Genomic DNA, 27283 nt, shown 5'->3' on the forward strand with positions numbered 1-27283 from the left:
CAAGGGCTTCTACCCAATGTGGTGGCCCTAGAGAAAGAAGCCCAGATGGTCATCTTGCTTCCTTTCTTAGTGCTGGGTAGAGAGGACACCGCACAATGGCTCTAGCTCCCAAAGCTGAGCTCAGCTAGTTTGGGAGGCAGTCATCACAGGAAATCATCTATATTCGCCGGAGATAGTTCCACAAACTCACTTCACATCTTTGGGGTTATCTACACATTTTCCATCTCATCCTAAATTCCTGATTCCTTCTGAGGGCTTGGGAGGAGGTAGGAATGCACCTCTCCCAGTGAAGGCCAACAGGGCCATTTTTCTTCCTGGCCACCAGTTGCTCTGGTGGCATCAGAATGCCTTGTTTAGCTCCCTTCTGAGGCCCTGGGCCGGGATCCTGAAGGAGGCTGCAGGGTGTGGCTCTTTCCCAGAAGGCCTGTCGACAGATCCCAAGTTCAGAAAGGGTGAGAGGGTGACAAGGAAATCAGCCCTGAGGCTGGGGATGGGTCAAGCCCCACAACTGGCCTCCAAGTAGGCTTTCCTGGGTCACATCCTCAAGTGACTCAAGCAACCTTGGGTGGAGCACCTTGCTGGCTGAAGCTGTCCAGGTGAGAAGTCACAGGCACAGGGGGCCAGACACCTACACAGTAGGCCAGGGCTTGGAGTGGTGTCTCTGCAGTGAGCACCCGGGTACTTAGGGCTCAGCCCCTGACCACATGCAGGTTACAGAAGACTGCACAAAGAGACCAGGAGTTAGGATATGGATGATGCACACGACCCCGTTTGACACATCTTAGTTTCTGGGATTTTTCCCAAAGGGAAACAGCCATTAAAACACGGGTCCTGATAAATGTGAGACGCTTCCTAGTTCCCCTTGAGCCAGTGGGAGGCAGGCTTGATAGACATCGAAATTCCAGGTCAGAGGCGCAGGTGGCTGCGGGGAGCGCGCTGGGTTCTTTGAGAACCAGCTGTCTGAGGGCCCAGCTTCTTTCCGGTCACTCACCATCTCATGAAGATGAACCTGTTCCCCTCTGAGGCCTCTGACTGGTCCAAGACGCGGGGGTCAACCTGCCATGTTCTTCTGCGGGGGAGGACAGGGTGGAGGAGTGACTGTAACACTTCACGTGGATCCAAGGTGGAAACATGGAGGGAACTATGCACAATACTCCAGGAAATTAAAAAGTCCTTCTAGGTGAGAGCGAGACATGGCTGACTGAGGTGGCTGACCTCCTCGCAGAGTGTCAGAGCAACTGCTGTGTATGGCCCTTCTGCCAGTCTTAACTGAAGGGAGCTGAGGGCCTGGTAGGATAGGGAAGGTGGCTGGGGTGATGACACAGAGCAGTATAAATAGCAAACCTGGAGCAGTGAATTTAAGAAACAAACCCACACAAACCCACAAAAGTCATCTCTAGCCCCAAGGTGTCGTCAAAGGTTACAAGATGCCAAAGAGGGAACCCCATTTTGACCAGGGACAAAAGGGGTATACAAGGGTGCAGGAAGTAAGGCTACATCCTGTGAGCAGCACGTCCCCTCCCTCCCTGCTAGGCTTGCTCTGTGTCACAGGCTGCATTCCCTTTCCTAAAGCCCTCTTGACCCCCCCCTGCTCCCCACCCTCCCTTCTAGCCCAAATACACCCTTTCCCTCTCCCGATCCCCGACCCCCTTGTCCAGCAATCTGGCCCTGGCAGAAGGTAGAGATGACTACGTCAGGATGTTGGACATGAACTCATTGAAGCGTTTGGAGTACTGCTCCGGGTTCACAGTGGAGATTTCAGCCCCTGCCTGAAACACACAAGATACGGACATGCATCATATCTTCAAACTTAACCAGAAGACCAGGAGGCAACAACTGAGAGGTACCGACTCTTCTGGAGCCTTTCTATTTGTTTATCTTTCTCTCTCTCTTTCTTCCTTCCTTTTTTTTTTTTTTTTTTAACAAAAAGCAAACAACAAGAAAAAACAATCTTAGATCAGTGGTTTCCAATCTTCCCTTTAATACAGTTCCTCCTGTTGTGGTGATGCCCAACCACAAATTATTTCATTGCTATTTCATAACTATAATTTTGCTACTGTTATGAATGATAGTGTAAATATCTGATACGTGATCTCCAAAGTGGTTGCAACCCCCAGGCTGAGAACCATTGTCTTAGACAAGAAACATTTTTTCTAAAGATAGTTTTGGATGTGTGGCCCATGCTAACCTTGACTTACATAGACTTCCTGCCTCAGTATCCCCAGCACGGATGTGTCATTAGTCCATGAGCCTGTTATTCAGCATCAAGGATCACCACACTGGGCAGGTCACCTCAGGAAGTGCCATGTCAAAGCTCTCCTGGGCCCACTTCTCTGACTGGTGTTCCCACTGACGTAGTAGAAAGGCCATGTGGAGGTGACACAAAAGCCCTGGCCTCTGTGCGGGGCAATATGTGGAGAAGAGTAGCTACTAGCCCACAGAGAGCCTGGCCTGTGGGGAGCAGTGTGAGCAATGTAAACAAGGCTATTCTGGGCTATCTAACAAGACGCACAACATGCCCAGCAGCCCTGGGGAAAAGGAACTGGCAGCTTGGGCCCAAAGGCCAGGCAACTCCAGGGAAAAACAAGTTGTGTTTATTACCTGGCTAGGGGAGGGAATAGAGTACAAAGGCAGGAAGTAGGGAGCACAAAGATAGGCAGGAGGGAGCACACAGGGAAGGCTGTAGGGAGCACAGGGAAGGCTGTAGGGAGCACAGGGAAGGCAGTAGGGAGCACAGGGAAGGCAGGAGGGAGCACACAGGGAAGGCAGTAGGGAGCACACAGGGAAGACGGGAGGGAGCACAGGGAAGGCAGTAGGGAGCACAGGGAAGGCAGGAGGGAACACATGGAAGGCGGGAGGGAGCACACAGGGAAGGCGGGAGGGAGCACAGGGAAGGCAGTAGGGAGCACAGGGAAGGCAGGAGGGAGCACACAGGGAAGGTGGGAGGGAGCACAGGGAAGGCGGGAGGGAACACATGGAAGGCGGGAGGGAGCACACAGGGAAGGCGGGAGGGAGCACACAGGGAAGGCGGGAGGGAGCACACAGGGAAGGCGGGAGGGAGCACAGGGAAGGTGGGAGGGAGCACAGGGAAGGCGGGAGGGAGCACAGGGAAGGCGGGAGGGAGCACAGGGAAGGCAGTTAGGCTGCTCTCTCTCTATTGGTCCCACAGCATCCTCCCAGGCAGTCTGAGGAGGGTACAGATGAACCTCGTTGGGCTGGGCCCTTAAAAAAGCCTGAGAGCTCACCCCATGCTTCACTGTTTTGGCAGCATGTGCAGCTTTCTTCTTAGCGTCATACGGCGTGAGGATATCGATGATGGCCATGAAATAGACCTCCTTCTTAGGGGCACCTGCACGAAGAAGACAGGAGGTGGCTGGGGCACGCCCATGACCCCTGGAAACAAGGTTTCTTACAGTCAAAGCAACAACACAAAAGGTCTGTCCTTCCCATGAACCACGTCTCATCACCCAAGCCAGCCTGAGAGGTGACACAGACCTGAGAGAAGGAACCACAGGTCCCAGTTCCCAGGGTGACCTTAAATAGAAGCCTGGCGGCCAGAGGTGGCAAGTCAGCGGTGAATGAGGCAAGGAGGCAGACACCCCAGACCCCGACCTGAGCAGGAGCATTCGGGGCTGGCGGGGCAGAGGCACAGCTACTACTTACTTTCATGGCTTTTCATGGCGTAAACGTCGACAGAGGGGTCGAACTCGCCTGGTCCAAAGAACCGGGGGAAGCTGAGGAGGTTGCCAGGGCTGTCTGGCGGTGTGCCGTAGGAGCAGAGCAGGCTGCCGCCCACTCCGTCATTCTCACACTCCTCATCCTCTGCTCGCTCCTCCACCTCCATCTCCTCCTGCTCTGCCCGGTCTACATCGTGGATACCCACCAGTAGACTGTAGTCCATGATCTTCAACTGGGCAAGGAACTGTGGAGGGGAGAACGGAAAGATGGAGGGAAGGTTATATGGGAGGGCGCAGTGGCATCCAGGAGGAAAGAAAGCAATCCTTTCAATTCATTTCTATACAGGCTTCAAAATGGAGCAGCAGTAAGACCCTGTTGTCCACGTGAGTGTGGTGTCTAAGGGCAGCACCCACTGAACAGGACAAGGGGGTGTGAGTGGGGTCAGAGGACGCCCTGGAGACAGAGACAAGGCTGTGACTGCAAGATGAAGAGGAACTGGACAGGCACAGGCCATAGGGCAAAGGTCAAAGTACGCACTGCCAGAGGAACCAACCGTCTCGGGGGATGGACACAAGGCATGCTGCACTGGGCAAAGATTGGTACAGCCCGGCAATTTTTCTCTCAAGCCACAGCTCTCAACTGCTTCTGAGTCCTAAGCCAATGTGGCACGCTGGGATTCAGAAATTTTTTTGCCAGCCAGGTATAGGAAAAAATGGGGAAAAAATGCAGTTTTGCCCCCCAGCACTCTAGAGACAGAAGCAGACAGATCTGAGTTTGAGGATAGCTTGGTCTATGCAATGTGTTCCAGGACAGCCAGCACTACCCCGTCTCAACAACACCAGAGAGAGAGAGAGAGTGCCTCAAAACAAAAAAGAATTTTAAGAAATGTATTTAATACATGGGACTAAGCTGAAGAGTTGGCTCAACAGTTACGGAATATTACCTGAGCTGGTAGGTGGTGGCACATGCCTTTAATTCCAGCACTCCAGAGGCAGAGAGACAAGCGGATCTCTGTGAGTTCAAGGCCAGTCTGCCTTGAGCAATTTCTAGCATGGGCAAGGTTACACAGAGAAACCCTGTCTCAAAAAAACTAAAAACTAAATAATAAATAAAAACCAAAAGGCAACTCCAGCCCATCACTGTTCACTGTAGGTCAAAAGAAGCCGTGTGAGCCAGGAAGAATTCTAGACCCTCCCCTGGGGAAGCAGGGAGTCAGAGCCAGGGAATGTGTGGTTGGAGAACCTGACAGCTGGTTTCCTATCACTCCAATGCTACATATGGGGACCTCCATGTGTGACATGACCAGTAAAGACACACACTGGGTTACAAATGCCCCGCTGTACAATGATGTGTGTGGTGGTTAGAATGAAAATGGCCACATGGGTCCACATATTTGACAGAATTGTTGGGAAGGGTTAGGGAGTATTAGGGTCTTGTTGGTAGAGGTGTGTTTTGAGGTTTCAAAAGACCTATGACATCGTGCTCTCTGCCTCCGGTCTGTGGGCAGATGTGCGCACTCAGCTGTTCCTGCCACCACGCCTTTGCTCTGCTGCCATGACCCCCTGGAATTACGTGCTTTTTTTTTATAAGTTGCCTTGGTCATGGTGTTTCATCACAGTGGCAGAAATACCTAATACAGTATGCCCTTGTGGAATGCCCATCTGTGTAGGCTTGAGGTGTAACTCACGCTGACACTACCGATCCCCTTCAGACCACCACCTGTTCAATGTACCCCTGGGAATAATGAGCTCTGTTTTCTGAAGGTTAAAGAGGACCCTGACCTGGGAACAGGATGAAGACAATGGTTAGATGCAGTAGATATCCACTCCACCCACACCTATCGCACTAACGCCATTGGGGTGTGGGAACAGGTGCAGGTGTGACCTGGGGGACTAGGTCTGGGGTCCAGGACCCCAGCTCACTCTCTTGCTTCCTGGTCAGAGACAGAGAGCATCTGGAGGCAACCTTGGGAAGGAAGGCTGCGGCAGACATCTGTTTCTGGTGTAAGTGATTTCTCCCCGAATAAACATCCATCAGTCTACCATTTTCCAGATTCTTATTTACCACGCAATAGTTAGGTAGTACCTCAACGTCCCGCTTCAGTTTTTCCAGAAAGTTCTTTTTACTCTCCTCTCCCACGTGCAGCTTCTGCCCTTCATTGAGGAAGTCATTATCTTTGAATGTTGGCAAATCCTTGGCCTGGGAGAGCAACAGCATGGTCAAGTTAAGCAGGCTGTTCTGCTGGGGTCAGTGTGTGGAGTGGGGAAGGGGGGAAGGGCCCTTAACACAAACACAAGATGTTCAGCAACAGCACCGGAGCCGACAGACTCAGGTGTGAGACAGGCAGTAACGGCAAATGTGACCAGCATCAGAACTAGGAGGACTAAGCAAAGGATCCTCCCCTGCTGAGTCAGGGCTACGTCAGCAGGCGAGGAGCTAGTAACTGATTCAGGCTGGACTGCGGCCTGGAAGCCTTCTTCATCCCAGCAGAAGCAGTAAAATGCCGTGCATGCCAAGGACAGGTTGGCACCTGATGACACAGACATTTCATGGTGACAGACTGCATGTTTGGGAGCGGGGCAGGGGGGGGGGGTCACAGCGGGGAGATGACAGGCGGCCAACGGAAGGTGTTACCAATTGCAAGCGACCCTTCAACCCTGCTCAGCACCAACCTACCTTTTCCTTGTCACTTGCTTCTCTGGCAACAGTAGAGCCCTGGAAGGACAAAAGCTATCAGAAGTCCCACGGAGGCAAAGTCCCTCTACAGACACACACGTGTGCAAACGGGAATGCAGCATACATGCACATGTGTTAGGGGCCACATCAGGTGTTTTCTGCCTTTGGCTTGCTTTGGCTTTTTGAAACAGGGTTTCTCTATGTAGCCCTGGAGCTCACAGTGTAGATCAGGCTAGCCTAAAACTCACCAGGACCTGTTTTCTTGCTTCCCCAGTGCTGGGATCTCTGCCCCCCCTTTTTTTGGGGGGGGGACAGTGTCTCTTACTGAACTTGGAGCTCACAGAGTTAGCTGGACTGGCGGGCAAGCAAGCCCCAGCGACCCTCCTGTTTCTGCTTCCTGGGATCGGAAGTGAACAACCCCACACCGGGCTTTCACTTGGGAGGTGGGGACTGAACCCTCGTGCCCATGCTTTCACAGAAAGCACTCTACCCACTGGGCCCTCTCACTAGCCTCTCTGAACATGCAAATGTACACTAAGCACTAGCAGTGATATATCTGTATGTATACACACATACACACACATATACATATACATACATATGTATATAGTTAGCAAGTAAATGGAAACAGACTGGTTGGTGTCTTAGAGCCAGAAGGCAGCCATGGGCCATTCCAGAACAGCCATTTCTTGGGCTGACTATGACTAAAAGACATGGCAGATGCTCAGTGAACAAGACTGCCCTGGAGACCTCAGCTCCCACTCGCCCTGAACTTTCCTTATAGCAGTGGCCAAAGCATTCATCACAGTGGTGCTAAGTGGTACAGGGAGGAGACACTCCAAGCATGAAATACAGGGCTGGGCCTGGACCGTGGAGGGCGGCAGTGGCCAGGCCTACTTCTAGAAGGGAAGCAGGAAGTGTTCTGTTAGAGGAAGGAGGAGGTGTGGAGGAGTACTGGGCTACTGGGAGGGAAAGTATTCAGACAGCATGTATGAAATGCTGGCTCGGGGGACAGGAAGGGCTGTGGGGTCACAAAGGAAATGAGTGTGACTGCAGTAGAGGGAGGGGACAGCAATGAGAGGTGACAGAAATCAGGAAGCCTGGTCCAAGAACAGAGTACCCTGGTTCATAGCCTTAAGGGCATCCTTCTTGGGGTCTAGCAATGCATTTGTGCTATCACTTCGTGCTGCCTGGACAAAAGCCAGAGTGTATGCATCAGCACAGCCTGTCCCCACTCTGCTGCCCTCTGAGTGCACATCCCACAGACAGGAACTGACGGGCACCAACTGCCACACACATATGGTACACCTAGGGCTTAAATAATCTCTTTATTACTACCACCTTGACTTCCAACAGGCTCTGGCCTACAATAATTAGGCGCATCAACTCTAGAGTCATTTATCCCACTAATGTGTGTGCACCAGCCCTCCCGACACATGAAGCTGGAGGAGCAGCCTCTCCTAGCCTCAGAGGAACAGTGGACACACAGGGGAACACAGAGCCCTTTACCTTGAGGTCATATTTGCGATGTACAGTAAGCCGATGACTGAACACATTCCTGGTGACCACCATGTATGTTTCCACACCATCCACAGTCAGGCGGTACATGCCCAGGAACTGTGGCAAGAGGGTATTGCCATGACACTCCACTATGAACTAGAATGGAGAACAGGGAGGGAGGGGGAGAGAGAGAAGGCTAAGGGACTGGAAAGCACTTGGAATGATGGGGACTCTCCCAGACCAAGATGCTTTCTGAGATTCTAATTCTAGACTCGTGGTTCTATAGGGGCTGGAAAGAGAGTTCCGTGATTAAGAGCACTTGACTATGTGACCAAAGGACCCACAACTCTGTCTATAATGTGGTTTCAAACCCAGGGTCTCTGCTGTGACACTGAAGACCAGAAAAGTTCTCTTTGCCATTTCCCACTGCCTGGTGTTAACTTCGATTGTGACTTAACTGGATTAAGAAGCATCTAAGAGAGACTGAGGGAGGGATGGCTCAGTGGTTAAGAGCACTGGCTGCTCTTCCAGAGGACCTGGATCAGTTTCCCAGATTCAGATGGCAGCTCACAATTGTCTGTAGCTCTACTTCCAGGGCTCTGACATTCTTTTCTGGCCTCTTGGGCACCAGGCACTCATACGGTGCATATACATATATGTAGGCAAAATACCCATACATGTAAACAAATTAATTTTTTAAAAAGTACCTAAGAGCTGGGTGGTGGTGCACACCTTTAATCCCATCATCACTCAGGAGGCAGAGGCAGGCAGATCTCTGTGAGTTCGAGGCCAGCATGGTCTACAGAGCAAGTTCCAGGACAGCCAGAGCTACACAGACAACCCTATCTTGAAAAAACAAAGCTAAAAAAAAAAAAAAAGAAAAAAAAAGCACCTAAGAGATTAGCACAACACACCTGTGGGGATAGAGGATATAATTCCAGAGCCAATATGACCATGAGGGCCTGACCTAAGGAATGATTTAGTCTACTGATGACATTGACATTGTTGGCAAGTGGGAAAGATAAGAGGTCGGAATGGCTGGAGGAAGTAGGTAACTGGAGGCGTGTCCTCAGGGGCTGTGTCTTGCTCCAGCCATTTCCTTCATGTCCCTTCTCTGCTTCCAGCCTGCAGGAAATAAACAGCTTTCCCTTGCTACACACTTCCAGCCCTGGGATGCTCTGCCTGCATTCAGCCAAAGGACTGAGCTCTCCGAAACCACATCCAAAACAGAGCCTTCCCCCTTCTCCTTATTATTTTTCTATTACATTTTGTTGATTTCTCTTGTGAGGCACTCCATGCTTGTAGAAGTCAGAGGACAACTTTTACCAACTGGTTCTTTTTTTGTTTTGTTTTTGGTTTTTTTGTTTTTGTTTTTGTTTTTTGAGACAGGGTTTATCTATGGCTTTGGAGCCTGTCCTGGAACTAGCTCTTGTAGATCAGGCTGGCCTCGAACTCACAAAGATTTGCCTGCCTCTGCCTCCCGAGTGCTGGGACTAAAGGTATGCACCACCACCTGGCCTACGAACTGGTTCTTTCCTTCCACCATGTGGGCTGAACTCAGGTCATCAGACGTGGTGGTCTGCATGAGAATGTCCCTCATAGACTCAGCTGTTTGGATCCATGGTCCTCAGTTGGCGGCATTATTTGGATAGGGTTATGGGGTCTGGCCTTGCTGAAGGAAGTATGTCATGGTAGATGGGAGCGAAGGTTTGAAAGCCACACACCATTCCCCGTTTGTCCTCTTGGCTTCCTGCTGTCCCAGCTGCCAGGCCTGCCACCTCAAATCTGCCATCATGAATGCTAACGGTCTGGAACTATAAGGGGCCTCGATCATGGTGGTTAGCACAGCAATAGCACAGGCTTGGTAGCAGACACTCTGACCCGCTGAGCCATCTCAGAGGTCCCAGGTCTTCTGTCCTTTAAACTGTTTCGGTCAGGTATTTTGCCATAGCAATGAGAAGAGGAACTAATGCACGAGGAAGCGCCCGCCATCACCACGGTGGACTGGGCCAGAGTGTTCTCTTCCCCTCTCCCAACCCATCCTCCACAGCCCAGGCCTGGGACTCACCATACCTGGTGGTATTTCTTTAAGATGTTGTGCATCTCAGCCACGTCCTCACTTGACACGGTCTTGATGACAAAGCGCCGATCGTAGGTGGTGAGGAAACGTGTGCCACACCTGCCTTGGCTGTCACTGTTGATAGGGGCACTTCGAGTCACCGAGTTCTGAGGAATCAAAATGAAAGCAACTGATTTTGATGAGAAACACAGTATTTTCCCCCCTTTTCTTTCCCACGGTGCTAAGAGGGGAACATGCTAGGCAAGCACCTGACCGCTAGGCTACCTCTCCATCCCTAAGGTTCTGACCACAACTCTGAATCTTTTCCTACAGACTGAATGGGGTAAAGGCCAGCAAATCCAAGGCTGAGGTCCCCATGGTGGACCTTCCCTAAGCCCTTTTCACTTGGGATGTTCACAGCCTTCTCTAAAGTTTTCTCCAGATGATGAGAGTTGTTCCTACCCTTGACCTCAGACTAGGCTCTGTGGGTGACGTGACTGTGCCGACCCAGAGAGCTGCTCTAAAAACTAGAGCTGCCTCAGGACGAGGGGACCAAGTTTCAATCTTGACCCGCACAAGCAATGTGGCCTCCAGCGAGCCATTTAAGTTTCCCTACTTGGGACACGGGGAAACAGACCAGGAAGACCATCCAAGTCTCTTAGGTAACAATCTTAGGAAAGATTCGAAGGAAGCAGCGGGCACTTTTCTATGAATTGATCCCAGCGCTTGAAAACACCTCCTAAGGAGACAAGTGGGTCTCATCTCTCTTCCCAGTGCCTTCCGGGTATAGGCCTTGCTCATCTGTGTATGTTAGAAGACAGGGCTAGGAGCCCCCGGGGCTTTCTCTGGTGCTCCTCAAGACCCCATTACAGTCAGACAGAGAAGCCCAAAGAAGGTGGGGCAGGGGAGTAGACAAGAGCATGGGGACTTCGGAGGTCCCTGCTGTCCGGTTACTGGGATCTGCTTGCAGGAACGCTCCTTGCCCAGCCCTTTCCCAATCTCATGAAGTCCTCCTTGCTCACTTAATACCACGTCACAAAACCCTTTGGAGGGGTTGGAGAGGAAGCTCAGCAGTGACTGTATACTGACCTCACAGAAAACTGGAGTGTGGTTTCCAGTTTCCCAACTGGACTACACGAGAATCCAATGCCTCTGACCTCCAATGGACACCCTCACTCAAACACACATACCGCTCTACACACACACACACACACACACACACACACACACACACACACACACACACACACACACAGAGTTAAAAATAAACCAATCTTAATAAAATAAAATAAAAAAAGGTCAGGTGTGATAAAAGGCCAGGTTTGGAGGCACACACCTTTAATCTCAGCACTTGGGAGACAGAGGCAGGTGGATCTCTGTGACTTCAAGGTCAGCCTGGTCTACATAGCAAGTTCCAGGACAGCCAGAGCGCCATAATGAGTTAAAAAAAAAAAAAAAAAAAAAAAAAAGACTGAACAAAAGATCCTCGGAGGCCCATCCCTGCCTTCAGAGGGGCAATATGAAGAGGTAAGACTTGCTGGGCATTATGCAGTAAAGGTGCTAAATTAAAGAACACCCCATGAGTCCCCAATCCAAAACAGGTGGGTAGACTGTATAAATGAGTTCTCCTCTCTCCCTGCCCCGCCCTGTAGTAACAAGCCAGGTGGAGAGACACAGCTCTGTTGCCTTGTGTCCAGCAGCATCAAGACTCTCCATCCCTGGGCATCCCCTCGCTGAACAGCAGACTCACTGCCCTTATTTCAGCCTTGAGCACAGTCACGTGCCCGCAAGGCTATTAGAGGCAGGATGCAGACAGACAGAAGAGGCGGTGAGACAGCCCGGGGACAGGGAACAAACCACTGGAGACGGAACAGAGCCAAGCAACACGGGGTAGCAAAAAGGCAAGACATTTCAGAAAAGCAGACAGACCCCATTCAGGTTACGTCTGGGCTCAGGGATTGGTCCCAGCAGCAGGACTGGAGGAGCCTCGGGACTTCCCAGTCATGGACATTCCTGGGTTAAGCCTGGCATCCACTTTCCTCTCATTGGGATACATACTCTGCAAGCAAGCCCTCCGGACCCGGCAGGCGGAGGGGACGCTCCCACTTCTCGGAACTCTCTAAGGTTACTGTGCGCTTTCCGTGGTTTAGCATTTGCTTTTGATCTTGCTGTGACACCAGCATGGATGACGGAAAAAGTCAGCTATGGTCCCACTGCTTAAGGGCAAAGACAATCTCTCCCACCTTCTCTAGCAGGCTGTGCGCCAGCAATGAGCGGGCTCGAAGGGCAAGGTAGAGAAGGTGTGGGGCCATGGCTGCGGAGTGACACTCTGCCAGTCTGACTGATAGTCCCTCTGGGTCAATGGCTTCAAAACAGGATCATGCTCTGCAGTCACCCTGCCATGCCTACCCCGTCCCACCACGAGGACAGTGGACACACTCAGGTGACATCCTACTTGGCAGTCACTCTACACTAGGTGTCTTCCTTTTCTAACTGTTTTACCTGCTGTGACAGGCCTCATTGCTTGCATACTCTCTCTCTCTCTCTCTGAAGAGGGTTCTTCAGCTTAGACTGGGACTGTCACACTGAAATGAAGCCCCACCCACAGGGCCCCTCCCTCCTGCGGTTCTCCCTCCCCTTCCCCAGAGCAAGAGCCTTGGAGGAGTCCTTAGAAACTCCCAAAGGCCCACTGGTCCTGGACTGCTGGCACTGGGGTGAGCTTGGGCAGGGAGATGCTGTAGCTCAGGCACCCAGGGACTACTGACAGTCTGCCCCTGTCTGTGTCTGCCCCTGTCTGTCTTGTGGCTTCCTGACCCCCTCATCCCTGAACCCTCCAGCTGTGCCAAAACAGGCCTGTACCTGGTAGTCCTGATCATCAATGCCAAACCTCTCCCTGAGGTTTCGGAACACCATGGGGCAGTACTCCTTGAACTTGAAGCGGCTGGGGAGGTTTTCCCTGGGGAAAGCAGACACACACTTTGTGAGGAGCCCTTACTCACCTTGAGCGACCACACCACAGCCCTTCAAAGTGCCCGCCCCACCCCCAGAGATTCAGGGAGTGGGTCTCAAAAATCTGCATTTTCAACAAACACTGTAGGTGATTTGGGGTGGGGAGAACTTTACACCTCATCTCTGTAAGAATTCACCTAACTGTACACTTATAATTTGTATACTTGGTTTGTTTGGGGTTTTTGTACGCTGTCCTGAAGTTTTCAAAAGAAAGGCATACCCACTGGGAGGTGAGACCCAGTGTATGCTCCTCATAACACACTGGGAGATCACTCTTATTGAAAGGCGATGGATGCTGCCATGGAAACGTCCTGGCGATGCCCCTGTCTGAGAAGCCATGCCTGCATGTCAACAGCCACAGGAAAGGTGGTCTGAGCCAAGTGCTCACCTGCAGTGCCAGAACTCAGGTGCTGGGAGTTTAAGGCCAACCTCGGCTACCTAGTAAGTCCCACAACAGCCTGGGTAGCAAGTGAGAGACACCTCAGACAAACAAACTTGGTTTGTACTGAAGAGGTCCTCAGTCAGCTGACTAGGAATGTGGCTTTGTGGGTTTTGTGGTACTAGGGATCAAGCCCAGGGCCCCACCCATGCAAGACAAGTGCTCTACCACTGAGTTACAGCCCAGCCCTGGATTTACGAAGCCATGCCATTCCTCAGTCAAGCCTAGACTTCTAAAAAGAGAGAAAATGATTTAGAAATGAGGGCTCTTCCCCATCTCCTCCTTTATGGTAACTCTCCCAAGGGGCTCCCGTCTAGACTGAGGCCCTCTGTCTATTCTAGGATGTAGACTTCCTGAAAGTCAAAACAAATGGTTCCTCCTGAAGCCTCCCTAGAAGAAGCCATCTTCTAGAATGGCACTATTGCCTATCAAACATTACATCCGGAACTAAAGATGAAAGTTAAGAGCTCAGGCGTCCTGTTCTGGACCAATATGAGTGAGACGGGACACCAGGAATGGGAAGTGTGTGATGCCTGCCCCCGGAGCCCCAAACAACCAACTCATCTTCCAGAATTGAGGGCTGCCCACCATTCTTTAGGAGTCCACTTAGGAGGTGGCTGTTCCGAAGACAGATGGTTTCTAGAACAAGATGCTCCTACCGACTATGGCAGGGAAAGGCCACTAGGAGATGTTCTGAAACCAAGCTTTTCCTCAGGGCTGGAAGTCTGAAAATGGTGGGCTGACTGCCCAGCTGGTGAGGTGGGGAGACCCAGGAGGGACATGCAGAATGAGGACTGGTGGGAGTGCCAGCAGATCTCTGGTGTGGCCCATGGTGACATGTAAAATTAAGTCTGCAAAAATGCTTAGAAGCCGGGAGAGGGGGCGAGCGCCATGACTCCAGCACTTAGAGGTGGAGGCAAGCGGATTATCAAAAGTTCAAGGCACCACACTGAGATCAGACTTCGCACTAGATCCAACCTAGGCCGCATAAGATACTGTCTCTAAGTGGCAGTCGCAGTAATAACAAGAAAAGGCTTACAAGGCAGGTGTGTCACATCTGTAATTCAGGAGGACTGCCAAGAGTTTGAGGCCAACCTTGTCACACAGTGAGATTCAGGCCAGAATGTTGGAATATACATATATATGTACTCTTAGCACTGAGGGGCAGAGGCAGGAGTTCACTTAATTTCAAGCTAGCTTGGTCTACATAGAGAGTCCATGCCAGTCAGTACTTCATAGACAGATCTTGTTTCAAAATAACAAACAAAAACGGCTTAGAGTAAGTCCTCAACCATGCTAGGTAAGAGCTGACCTCTTGAAGGTCTCCAAAAATGTCTTGAGACAACTTCTAGACATTGGTCTGAAGTCCAAGAAGCCACCAAGTCAAAAGAGAGGAGTTATTTTGGGTAGTGGGTTCCCACCAGCAGGACAGCAACGTCCCCAGCAGCGGAGATGAAGATAGGTCCCCGCTGCAGCTACACACTAGCTACCTCAGTTCCCAGAGCTCTCTTCTCCTGAGCTGGTCTTGGGTGAATCACCTGGGGCCCAGGTACATGCCCCAAGGGACACTAGCAGAAGGCTGATACAGGAAGGAGATGACACTCGTGGAGGAAATCACATTCTAAACGAATTTTCCAGGCCTGTTTGTCAACTCTGTCAACAAGTGTACTTGTGACACCATGTCAGGTGCTTTGAGGAAGCAAAGGGCAGTCCACAAAGCCCCCACCCACCCACCCAGGGGACCACTTACTTATTGAAGAGATGATTGTCCACCTTGATCTTGCTGTAAGCTTTGAAGTCATCCGGCATTAGCATGACAGGGACAGGGACATTGCTCAGCTCATTGATCTGCAAAGCAAAGCCAAAGTGAGGGTCTTAGCCAGGGGGCCACAGCCTTGGAGATAGGATGTACGGTGTGGCATACATCCCCCTCCAGGTTCTCCCTCTCCCTGTCTGCCTTCAGCTCTTTGGAGTAATCCATCCCCAGCCTCACCTCCACCTGTTAAGAGTTTCCTCTGCCTGATAGGTCAAGTTCAAAAGGCACATGTTCCCTAAAGCTTCCCTTGCTCCCCAGGTCTCCCAAATACTGCAGTTAATGCTGATAAACCCTGTGGCCCTGCTAGACTTCAGCAAGGCATATGACTGATCTTTCTCTTCTTTCTGGTGGTGGGGGTAAAACCCAGACTACTGATTGTGCTAGCACCTAGTTGACTTTGGGGACTCCCTAGTTGACCTCTGGGGCCTCCATGATGGAACCCTTACTTGCATATGATAGTTACTCGATAAATATTTGTTGGCTGTAATTAATGCATTAATAAATGAATGGCCTACAACCTTGGTGCCTACTAATTGAACCTCTTGTTATCTTAATATAAATTTCGGGTCACTCAAGAAATTAGCTCATGGCTAGGAAAAAACTGGATCTGTGTGGGTGTAACTTGTATCTCCAAAGCAAAGAGTTAAATTTAAAGGGATCAGGATGAATGCTGCATGCCTTTAACCTCAAGAGCAGAAACCGGCTATCTCTGAATTCAAGGCCAGCCTGATCTACATAGAGTTCCATACTAGCCAAGGCTATTCATAGTAAGAATCTGTCTCAGAAAAAAAAAAAAAATACACACACACACACAAAATTAGTGAGCTGAGGATACACACACACACACACACACACACAATTAGTGAGCTGAGGAGTTAGGTGCCTGGGCCCTGGCTCACTCTGACCCTCCTGATGAAAGCAAGAGCAGTTCACCATGCAATACCCTGCTCATGATGAACTGTTGGGGTGATGCCCCTACTGCAAACAAGCCTTCTCAGTGTCACACACACAACACTCCCACCCCCAGGTAACAGAGCCCGGATAGGGAATGGAGGAGACACAAAACACACACACACGGCCTGGACAGGGGCCTGCCCCTCATTGGTGCAGAGCTGAGGGCAGAGCCTGCATGTCCCCATCCCGTTTAGCCAATTAGTGGTCTAATTAGCCACAGATGTCCTCCGCCATCACGGCAGAGCATTTGACCCTCAACCCAGTTGCCACTAATGCATCTACTGCATCCAGGATTTACTGAGGAAACCTTAGTCATGACTTAATGGACTAGGGGTGAGGGGCACAGCCTGTGTCTCCCAGATACTGTCTTTGCAGAACCTCTATTATCCACAGGAGGCCCCATGTGGCAGGAAGGGGATAACCCATAGTCATTAGGACTCCATCAGGAGTACAAATGGGGAGCTGGCATTTAATTTTCTTTTCCTTTTCTATTCGAAATCTTTTTTTACTTAGAAATGTTGGATGATGGAGTAAGTTTCAAGTTAAATGGGTTAATGAACCACTTTCCCAGAGTTGGTGAAAAGCCCGAGGCACTTACACGTAAACTGAGGAAAATGGAGAGAGAGAGAGAGAGAGAGAGAGTAGTAAGGGGGGAATTATTCAACAAATAGCTGGCAAAAGCTTGACTGGAATTGACACAAAAGCACATCTCAAGTAATGCCATCTACATGAAACTCTAGAACAGGAATCTAAACACAGAAATCACATACTACAGCCTGGGTAGGCTGGGGTTTCCAGGAGTGAAAAGACATAAGAAACAGGTTCCCCTGTTCCCCTGGGCAGTGGTGGTGCACACCTTTAATCCCAGCACCTGGGAAGCAGAGGCAGGCAGATCTCTGAGTTCGAGGCCAGCCTGGTCTACAGAGTGAGTGCCAGGACAGGCTTCAAAGCTACACAGAGAAATGCTGTCTTGAAAAACACAAACAACAAAAACATAAACAAAATATGTTTTATTGTAGGCCCCGATTTCCTTGATAAAGGTGGTTCCACGATTCTCAGAATCCCCTTCTGTGATGACTTATTGGCTACACCTTCCAGTACTCAACAGTAAACTGCAAGGGTGCTCACAAGAGAATGTGACTGTCAAATCTGTGCCCACAGCGGACACCAATCCATTTCCTTGTTTTCTGCCGTAAGAGACAATTCATGGTGGCTATCCCATTTCCTTTTCCTGGCATTTCAAGCCTTGCTCTGAAAATTAGAAGAGAAATAGACTCTCAGAAGGCTGAAGCAGGAGGACCTTGAGTTCAAGGCCACCCTGGGATTCACAGAAAGAGTCTGAAAAACAAGTGAGGGGGTGTGGAGGGACTTGCCTGGAGTCCCAGCATCGAGAAGCAGAGGCAGGAGGGAGTCAGACAGAGACCATCACAAACAAACACTAAAAGCAAAGGAGCAAGCACACCTTAGTCCCAGCACTTGGGAGGCAGAGGCAGGCGTATCTCTGTGAGTTCAAGGCCGGCCTGGTCTACAATGTGAGTTCCAGGACAAGCTTCAAAGCTACAGAGAAACCTCTTCTCAGGGGAAAAAAAAAAAAAAAACAAAAAAAACACCAACCAACAAGCAAATAGGGCAATACAGAAAATTGAGTGCAGGACTCACATAATTCTGACTTTTCTTTTCTGAGACAGTGTATGTAGTCCTGGCTGGCTGAGCATCTGACGTGTAGACCAGGCTCACCTTGACTGTACTGCCTGTTTCTCCCGTGCTCAGGTCACTGGTGTACACTTCTGGCTTTTCCAGTTCAGAGAATACCTTTACTCCCAAACATTATAGACAATGCTACAACTGATTCCAGATTAGTTTAAGATACAAACTTAGTGCTAACGCCAAGGCTTAATACTTCTGGAACCAGACAAGATTGTCTATTAACCATGATTGATTATTCTAACAGGGCCAGGCTGAATTATTCCAACAGGAACTACTCATTCATTCTCTGACTCCTTTTAAAAGGCTGCATTTTTAACTGTGAATATATGTTTGTCTGTATAGATATGAACATAGTAAGAGTAGGTGCCCGAGGGGCCCAGAAGAGGGTGTCAGATCCTCTGGAGCTGGAGCTTCAGGTGGCTGTAAGCTACTCATCATGGGTGCCAGAAATGGGACTCAGAACTGGAGTTCCCAGCAAGAGAGGTACCAGAGAGGGTTTCTGTGTAGCCTTGGCTGTCCTGGAACTCACGGAGATCCTCCTGTCTCTGCCTTCCAAATGCTGGGACTAAGGCATGCACCACCACTTCCCGGCCCCCACTTCTTATTTGGCTAGAGTTACAGGAGTTGTGAGCCACCAGGCAGAAGCTATGGACCAAACTCTGGTCCTCAATAAAAGCAGCCAGTGCTCTTAACTACTGGGCCATCTCTCCAGCCCTCTGTTTTTGTTTTTCGAGACAGGGTTTCTCCATGTAACAGACTTAGCTGTTCTGGTACTTGCTCTGAGGCTGACCTGAAACTCACAAAGATCTGCCTGCCTCTGCCTCTGCCTCCCAAGTGCTGGGATTGAAGGCATGTGCCACCACCACCAGGCTTCTAGCTCTCTGTGTAACTCCTATTGTAACATAGTTTAAACAGTTGTAAACTGGCTAGCTGTGAGTTTCAATTTCATCCTTATTATTGAGTATAAAACCATTTTTAAACTCAGATAACAGAAAGGGGAACAGTATCTCACCTCTGGTTCCATGGAGCCACATATACAGGTGGTGATTCACTCTGGGAACTTTTCCCACCTTGGTTGTGCTAAATTTTATATCCCCAGAGAACTTTATTCAATTTCAATTGAACAGTACTTGTTGAAATAGCAATATCTTATTTTTTTGATGGGCAGATGTGGCAGGAGGAGGAAGGATAGAGGGATATTGTATACACAAAAGAAAAAAGAAACCTGGGTACATGAAACAAACCCAAGGCAGGGACTCTCAGTTATCACACAATTAAGTGGGAACTTGGAGAGACAAGAACAAAGGTTCTAAGGGCATATCTTTGGCCCTCACTCATCAGGCTAAGGGACAGGGCACCTCAGCCTCTCCCAGCATTGCCAAGAATTTTTGATGCTGGAAGAACCTACAATAAGATTGTCACATCTCTGCTTAAAAATCTTCCATAGCAGCCAGGCAGGTGCTGGCCCACGCCTTTGATCACAGCACTTGGGAAGCAGAGGCAGGAAGATCTCTTTGAGTTTGAGGCCAGCCTGGTCTACAGAGCTAGTTCCAGGACAGGGTCCAGAGAAGTACAGAGAAACCCTGTCAAAAGGAAAAAAACAAAAACAAAACCAAACAAACAAACAAACAAAAACAAAAAAACAAAAAAACTTACCATGGTTCCTCACCAACCTCAGGGCAAAGGTGTAACTCCTTAGCCTGGCATGCAATACCTTTCCTGATCTGGCTTAGTCTCTGTCAAACTTCTACTCAATTGACTTGAGGCCAGGAGTATGCCAGAAGCTCAACATATACAAACAAAAAGACATCTTTCCATTTGGCTGGGAAGACAGACAAGTAACAAAAACAATGTGATGAGTGCTGGAACTGTGGAACTGTGTTGTATATAAAGGGAGATGGGTAAGAAAAAGCAGACGAAAGGACAGCTGACTGTGTGCCTTGGAGTGGGAAAGGGAGCACTGCTTATCCGGGCAAGTGGCATCTGAAAAAGGTCCAGGCAGTTCTAAACAAACAAACAAACCAAACCAGAAGGCAATTCCAAGTGGTGGGGGGAGTGGGTGCCGAGCCTCAGTTTTGAAATACAGCTCATGTTTCTGGATAAGTAAGAGTATGAAGGCACCCGTGGGAGGGTAGGGGGCAACATTACAGGTCAGAGGTTAAGGGGAGGGGGGTGATAGAGCAAAGAGAAGTAAATGATCTACCATGTTAGGAATATTGGTAAATACCAGCCAACTGGACCTGGTGGTGTAGGCCCATAGTCCTCACCATTCAGGAGGCCTAACTGGAGGGATCATGAATTCAAGACCAGCCTGCACTGGGCTTTGGAGCAGGTTTAAGGTCAGTGTAGGCAGTTAAGAAAAACATGTCTCAAAGAGTTTAAAAAGAGGGGCTGGGATTGGGTGGCCTGTGGGGCCAGTGAGACTGATTGGCAGGTAAAAGATACCCACTACCAAGCCTGATGCCTGAGTTCCACCCTTGGAATTCTCATGTGTGAGGACTCCTCAAAGTTGTCCTCTGACCTACACACACACACACACACACACACACAGGGTCATAACTAACTGTCTAACTAAATAAATAAATAGATTTTTTAAAATAAAATGAAAGAGTCAGGTGGCAGGGCATCCAGGTTTAAAACTAAAACTAAAATAATAAAATAAAGGGGTTGGGGATGTAGCTCAGTATTAGAGTACTTGCCTTGCATGTGCAAGGGTCTGAGTTCAGCATCCAACAGCATAAAAGATTAATGAATGCCTTTAATCCCAGCACTTGGGAGGCAGAAGCAGGCAGGATTTTGTGAGTTCAAGGCCAGTTTGATCTACAGAGTGAGTTCCAGGACAGCCATAACTGTTATACAGAAAAACCGTCTCCAAAAACCAACCAATTCCCCCAAAAAAGATTGACTGATTGATTGATTAAAGTAATGGTTGCTTGGGGCTGGAGAGATGGCTTAATAGTTAAGAGCACTGGCTGCTCTTCCAGAGGTCCTGAGTTCAATTCCCAGCACCCACATGGTGGCTCATGACCATCTGTAATGAGGTCTGGTGCCCTCTTCTGGGCTGCAGGCAGACATGCAAGCAGAACACTGTATACGTAATAAATAAATCTTAAAAAAAAAAAAAAAAAAAAAAAAAAAAGTAACAGTTGCTTTTATTGACTAAATACCAGGCTGAAGCTCTCTAAGACTGTAACATCAGTATATTTAATGAATTTTCTTTTCTATGTCTTCCCCCCCCCCATTTATTTATTTTGTGTGTGCCCAAATGTGCAGGAAGACCATTTATGGAATCATTGCGACAATTCAGATCATAGATTAGGGCGATAAGAATGAAAAGGATATGGGCGTTGGTGGCACACGCTTTTAATTCCAGCCCTCGGTAGGCAGAGATAGGCGAATTTCTGTGAGTTCAAGGCCATCCTGGTCTACAGAACTAGTTCTAGGACAGCCAGGGCTACACAGAGAAACCCTGTCTGAAGAAAAGGAAAAAACAAAACAAAACAAGAGGCTAGTAGAAAGAATGGAAAAGACAGAGACCATAACAATAATCCAAGATCTTCCTAAACGACAGTTCTGCCTTGAAAGGCTCCCTTCTTCCCCAGGCTCAATTAACCATGCAGTTCTCTGTAGATCTTGTATCACATTTAGAGTTAAGTTTTTAAAAGTTGCATTACTTATTCATTTATTGTTTAGCATGAATGCTGAGGTGCATGTGTGTAGGTCAGAGAACTTCTACCAGGAGCCAGTTTTCTCTTTCCTCCTCGGGCTTGGCAGCAGACACCTTTACCTGCTTAGCTATCTCACAGGCCAGGGTAAGGAATTATTTCTTTACATGTCTGACTTCTCTGCTTGGCTGAGAATCCTTAGCACATGGCTGAAACTAAAAAGCTGCTTGATAAATGTTGAGTGGAAGGATGGGTAAGCAGAAAAAAAGGAGGGAGTTAGGGTCTGAGGATGAAGGCGAGACAAGCAAGACTGTTGTAACTATGCCAGCATCTCCCTGTCTGAAGGATGGGAAGGTTAAGGATGAGGATATGGCCGGACTGTGAACCGTCAAGTACCAGAAAGAGACAAAGAAACCTTACCTGGCAGACAAAGGGAACTTAACAGTCTGTAGCAGGAAAGACCCCAGAAGAGGTGTGCTTGCTTTACTATCACAGGGTCCCGAGCCCAATTCTTTCCCTTTGGCAGGCAGCATCAAGTGCATCAGGGAACACAGACCCTTTCGAAGAACAGGCTAAGCAAACTGAATTGGAAGGCAAGCATGTTGCATCTCCTCGCAGAAATGGTTTTTGAATTATCCACATGATTAATTCCATGAGCCACGAGCATAAATAATGCAGAGGCTAAACAAGCTGAGTGAGAAGGCTCAGCACGGTGGCTCACACTTCCGCACTGGGGAGGAAGGAGCAGGAAGGCTACATGCCACACAGTGAGATCCTGGCTCCAAAGAAAATAAACCGGACCCTGTGGAGCTGGGGACTTCCCAGCTGCTTAGGAAGCCGGCAGATCCAAGCCTGCCTAGGATACACAGTAAGTTTAGGCCACCTTGTGCAACTAAGTGAGATGCCATTAAGAAAAAAAAAAGGAAAGAAAGAAAAATGGAAAGGGGGCTTAGGATGTAACCCAGTCGGCAGAGTGCTTGCCTAGCATCTATGTGGCCCTGGGTTTGATACCCAGTACTGCATCAAACTGAGAGTAATGGTACATGCGTGTAAATCTAGCACTCAGGTGGAGGCAGGAGGTTCAGCAGTTCAAAGCCATCCTAGGCTACATACAGAGCTTAAGGCCAGCTTGCTCCTGGTGGGTTGCTAGCCTTTCTTGAAGCTTCTCTTTCTTCAGAAGCCTGCTATAAGACTATATCTTAAAGTTAAAAAGAAAAAAGAAAAAGAAAAAAAAAAGTGCTTGCCTAGAATGTAAAAGGCTATGGGTTCATAACCATATCCTAGGACTGCAAAACAAATAAATAAGCACAATTCGTTTTTAAATGCACAAAGGGTTTAATAGACATTCTCCAAAGAAAGTATACAATGGCCAGCGCATATGGATGGATGCTTAACACTATCAGTTACCAGAGAAATGCAAATCAAAACCACAATGAAATACTGCTTCACACCCACTAGAATGCCTGTGCTAAAAAAGACAGTAACAAGGGTTGACAAGATCTGGAGCAATTACGTCACATGCTGCTGGTGGAAATGTACAATGGTATAGCCACTCTGGGGAAGAGCTGGCGGTTTCTCAAATGAGTAGACACAGAGTTACCATCAACTGCTACTACTATCCCTCCTGGTGAGGCTCTACACATGTGGTTCCTAAGGGGCCAACAAACACCAGGCAGGACATCCTTCCGTTCTGTGTTTCTACAGTGAGTACCTATTCCCTAACCCTGCCCTGTGAACTGTATCATCATCCACTAAAACCGTTTTTTTCTTTCCTCACTGGTTCTGCCCTGCCGAGTCTAACCTCTCCTACCCTCTCTTCCTCCACAGAGACCAGGGGCTGCATGTCTTATATAGGGACTTCTATGGCAACACTGAGTTCAAATGCTTCTTATAAAAAACAAAACAAAACAAAAGCCGGGCAGTAATGGCCCACACCCTTAGTCCCAGCACTCAAGAGGCAGAGGGAGGGGGACCTCAATGAGTTCAAGGCCAGCCTGGTCTACAATCTGAGTTCCAGGACAGTCAGAACTGTTACAGAGAAACCATGCCTCAAACAAACAAAACAAAATAGTTCTTTTAAAAGGGCTTCTCTCCCACTCAGAAGTAAACCAACTGACTCGGGAGAAAATAAGTGGCTTTTGCCACAGACATGTATTCTCACATGTGATATACCATTTTAGCGGCAGGCCAGCGGGACTAAAGGCTTCAGAGACTGGTAAACTGAAAAACTGAAGAAAAGGTGATATCTGAAATCTGAAGTGGTAAAGAGGTGTAAAAGGAAGTTTTTAAAGAAAGGGAACCTTCAAGACAGGCCAGCAACACATCAGGAACCATGCAGCCCTGATCCGCTGGAGAAATGGCCTTCTGGGTACCTATCTCACATGCAACCTCTACACCTTGCTGTAGGCCCTTCAAAGCTCACCTGTCCAGGGTGGTGTTCCATATCCCCCGGAGCATCATGTCCAGCGTGTGCAGATCTTGCCTAAAGTTAATGCTTTTCCAGCTAGCCCATGAAACTTTCTTAACTTTAGCAAAGGGAGGGGCTGGAGAGATGACCCGGCAGTTCAAAGCACTGACTGCTCTTCCAGAGGACCCAGGTTCAATACCTAGCACCCACATGGCAGCTCACAACTGTCTGTAACTCTAGTTCTATGAGATCTGACACCCTCACACCAATGCTCACAAAATAAAATAAATTATATTTTAAAAAGTTAGCAAAGGGAAATGGTGACCACCATGTTCACTTGCCAGAGTCTTCCATCACATGCCCACATCTTTGTAGACTTATCACCTGCCCATGAAAAAACCAAATACTATACACATCCCAGGAACTGGTATGCACAGCAGGCTTGCACCCAAGTACAGGGACACACACACTCATGTAAGCATGCTTGAATACACACACACACATACACACACACTCATGTAAGCATGCTTGAATACACACACACACACACACACACACACACACCTTTCCCCAGCACATACTCAGGTCCTTAGGAAAAACCTCTAACCTTGGTCATGGCTAAGAGAGTAAAAGGAACAAGAGACCTGTCACTCACAAAAACTGCCAAGGGTTATGGTGGTACACCTTTAATTCCAGCACTTGAAAGGAAGAGACAGGCAGATAGATCTCTGTGAGTTTGAGGCCAATTTAGTGTACAGAGTGAGTTTCAGGACAGCCAGGACTAAACTACTCAAGAAAACCATCTTGAAAAGCCAAGGGGGGAGGGGGGAAGAACCATCACTAACCAACAGAGGCGCTTGGAGCTGGACAAGGAACTGTATCTTTACAGTGACCAGTCAAGTCACCCTCTGCCAAAGGCTTCAGTCTCACGTGTGAAATAAGGGACCCAAAGTTACCCACCTTCAGGCTTCTACCAGCTCTCTGCACAGACAAGATGCTTTCTAGTCAGAAGCAGGATGTCACTCAAAATCAAGGCCTGACCTCCAGAAAGGGGTATATGGTTCACATTTTGCTGACCCAGTTTCCCTGGCAATGTCAGGTGACCCCAGAAGCAGCGGGAAGCAAGAAGAACAACCTCTGTTCGCTGTCAACTCCAGCAGCTTTCAAGGTCCAAGCATCACACTACCCTGCCAGGATACTCATTAACCCCAGTGATGACATGGAAAGAGGAACCTGCCCAAGACCAAGAGGCCGGCAAGGACCTCACACACACACTCTCTTCTATATGGGACATAGAGATCTGACACACTGGCCAGGCCAAAGGCTTCTCTGGGTCTTCTATCAAAGCAATAGAAGATGAAGGAAGTCTTGTTACCCTAGGCCCCTGGGTCATTGTTTGAACTTAAAATTTCAAGTGTTTAGGACAGCCAGAGAGCCCCAAGAATGAAATTCACACAAGACTCAACACTTAATTTCCCTTATTCTAAACCTGGGGCCCTTTCACTTGCCTGTTCCCAGTGTAGGGACTCACAAAGAGGTGGTCAGAAGGCAAGGAGCAAGCTCTAAAGGGAGAGGACAGACCCCAAACACACAGCAGGCAAAGTCAACCAGCTCCAACTGTCTACATCCAACTTCTTGGTAGAGACACTCACAATCTCAGAGCACCCAGGACCCAGGGGACCACTCATCTCGGACAACAATCACCTTTATCACATCCTGGAAAACCATGGGATAGACAAGAAGTCAACGTCTTTGGAATGAATACCACAGAAAATCAGGGGACACATTATTTCTATAACCAGTTTCCCAGGCCTTGTGTTCACTCTTCTGCTTAATCCACGGGGCCCCAAATCAATTGTCTGTGGTTCGGAGAAGCCTCTGCTTCTCCAGTTGGTATGTCTTCATGAAGAAGGAGGAAACCCAGAGAGGATTTCCACAGCCAGGGGTAAGAAGGCCCAGAGGATGGGAAACTTTGAGCAGCCACACCAACCAAAAGACCACAAACAGGAATAGTCAGGCAAACCAGTGCCACTTGGCCTGTCAACTGGGCAATAATCTGGCATCCAGCTATAAGGGACAAGGGGGATAGCCATGCAACAAGCAGGCTGAGGTTAGAAGGGGCACCGTCGCAGCACCCAGGCCTTCCCTGGGAGCTCCGTGGGCTGCACAGAGCAAGCATTCGGATGCAGGAAGCCAGAGGGGAGACGGGGACGGCATAGCATGGGGACACCAGGCCTCGCGTGGCGAACGGGGAGTGCACGCCCGGCCGGACAGCGTGCACGGGTGGGCGGGCATGCAAGTGGCTCGGCGGAGGGGTTGCAGGCGTCACCCGCGGGGCGAGCGTGGCGAGGCCCGGGAGTAGGGGCACGCACGGGGAAGCTGGTTACCGTGTGGTTCACCCCCCACATCAGGACGCTGAGGATCGGCTCGCTGGCCCGGAATAGCTTCACTTTCTGGCACACGAAATGCTTCTTCTTGGTCTTGGTTTTGCTGGCGCTGAGTGGCGCCACCGCCACCGCCGTGGTGCTGGTGCAGTTGGACGACATGCCCGGGGCGGCGGCGGCGGCGGCGGTGGCGGCGAAAGGGGGGGTGGCGGAGACAGCGCAACCTGCAAGCGGCCCCAGGCCTCCCCCGAACCGATCCCCACCCCCGCTGCCTCACGGAGCCATGGTCGCGCCCGTCCCGTTACCTCCCCACCCCGCCCCGGTGGTTCCGTCCGCCCTACGCCCCGCCCTCGCCGCCCCGCCCCACCCCGCCCCGGGGAGCGGGCCAGCCCGTTCCTCACCCCGCCCCCGGGGGCACCGCCCACCTACTCCCGGACCTCCCCTCCCCGTCGGAATGGTACCGCCCGGCCCGGGCAGCCTGCGGCCGCCCCGCCCACCCCTCCTCCCCGGGCCCGTCAGGGACCCAGCCGTATTCACGAGCGGGGACGAGGAAGGGAGGAATAAACAGCCTTGAGGCACTCCATAAGAAAGACTCCTTGCTCGGGCCCTCCTAAAGCCGGGGTTTGACTTTGCCTCAATCTGAGGACCAAGATGGCGGCAGCGCCACAGCTTCGGGAGGGGTGGAGGGGCCGGCATGCGAGGACACTGGGACATACCATCCCCACCCCGGGGGAGAGAGGAATAACGCGGCCAGGGGAAAGGAAGTCCTGCCTGGAAAACCAGGCACCGCCCCCTCGCTCCACCCAAGCGTGGATCTTCCCACTCCCCTGGGCCGACGGCGCGCTCCACCCTCGGGCACGCCCCCTTCCCCCAAGGCCAATCAGAGGAGCCGGCCGGGAATCTCAGGTTTTATGAATGGGCCGCGCGCCCACCCACCTGCCGCCTGGCCTTCCGTAAACTGAGGGTCAAGTTTAGAGACCGCTTGCACC

General features: G+C 49.9%; 1 protein-coding gene across 3 annotated transcripts; it reads right to left on the reverse strand.

Annotated features, from left to right (window-relative positions):
• Positions 1-1645: 1645 nt before the first annotated feature.
• On the reverse strand, positions 1646-27030 carry Pip4k2b (phosphatidylinositol-5-phosphate 4-kinase type 2 beta). Of its 3 annotated transcripts, none has more exons than XM_051175400.1 (10): positions 27011-27030; positions 15112-15209; positions 12773-12869; positions 9928-10080; positions 7864-8010; positions 6355-6393; positions 5764-5877; positions 3664-3922; positions 3246-3349; positions 1646-1769 (listed from the first exon to the last, which is right to left on the reverse strand). In XM_051175400.1, exons 1-10 carry the CDS (start codon positions 27011-27013, stop codon positions 1689-1691), a joined length of 1095 nt encoding a protein of 364 aa, XP_051031357.1. In that variant the 5' UTR covers positions 27014-27030; the 3' UTR covers positions 1646-1688. The 3 variants fall into 3 exon arrangements, with proteins under 3 accessions (XP_051031357.1, XP_051031340.1, XP_051031349.1); XM_051175383.1 differs by lacking the exon at positions 27011-27030 and adding an exon at positions 26283-26536; XM_051175392.1 differs by lacking the exon at positions 27011-27030 and adding an exon at positions 26298-26534.
• Positions 27031-27283: the final 253 nt, after the last annotated feature.

This window comes from Phodopus roborovskii, unplaced genomic scaffold (assembly GCF_943737965.1).
Source record: "Phodopus roborovskii unplaced genomic scaffold, PHOROB, whole genome shotgun sequence".
Lineage (NCBI taxonomy): Eukaryota > Metazoa > Chordata > Mammalia > Rodentia > Cricetidae > Phodopus > Phodopus roborovskii.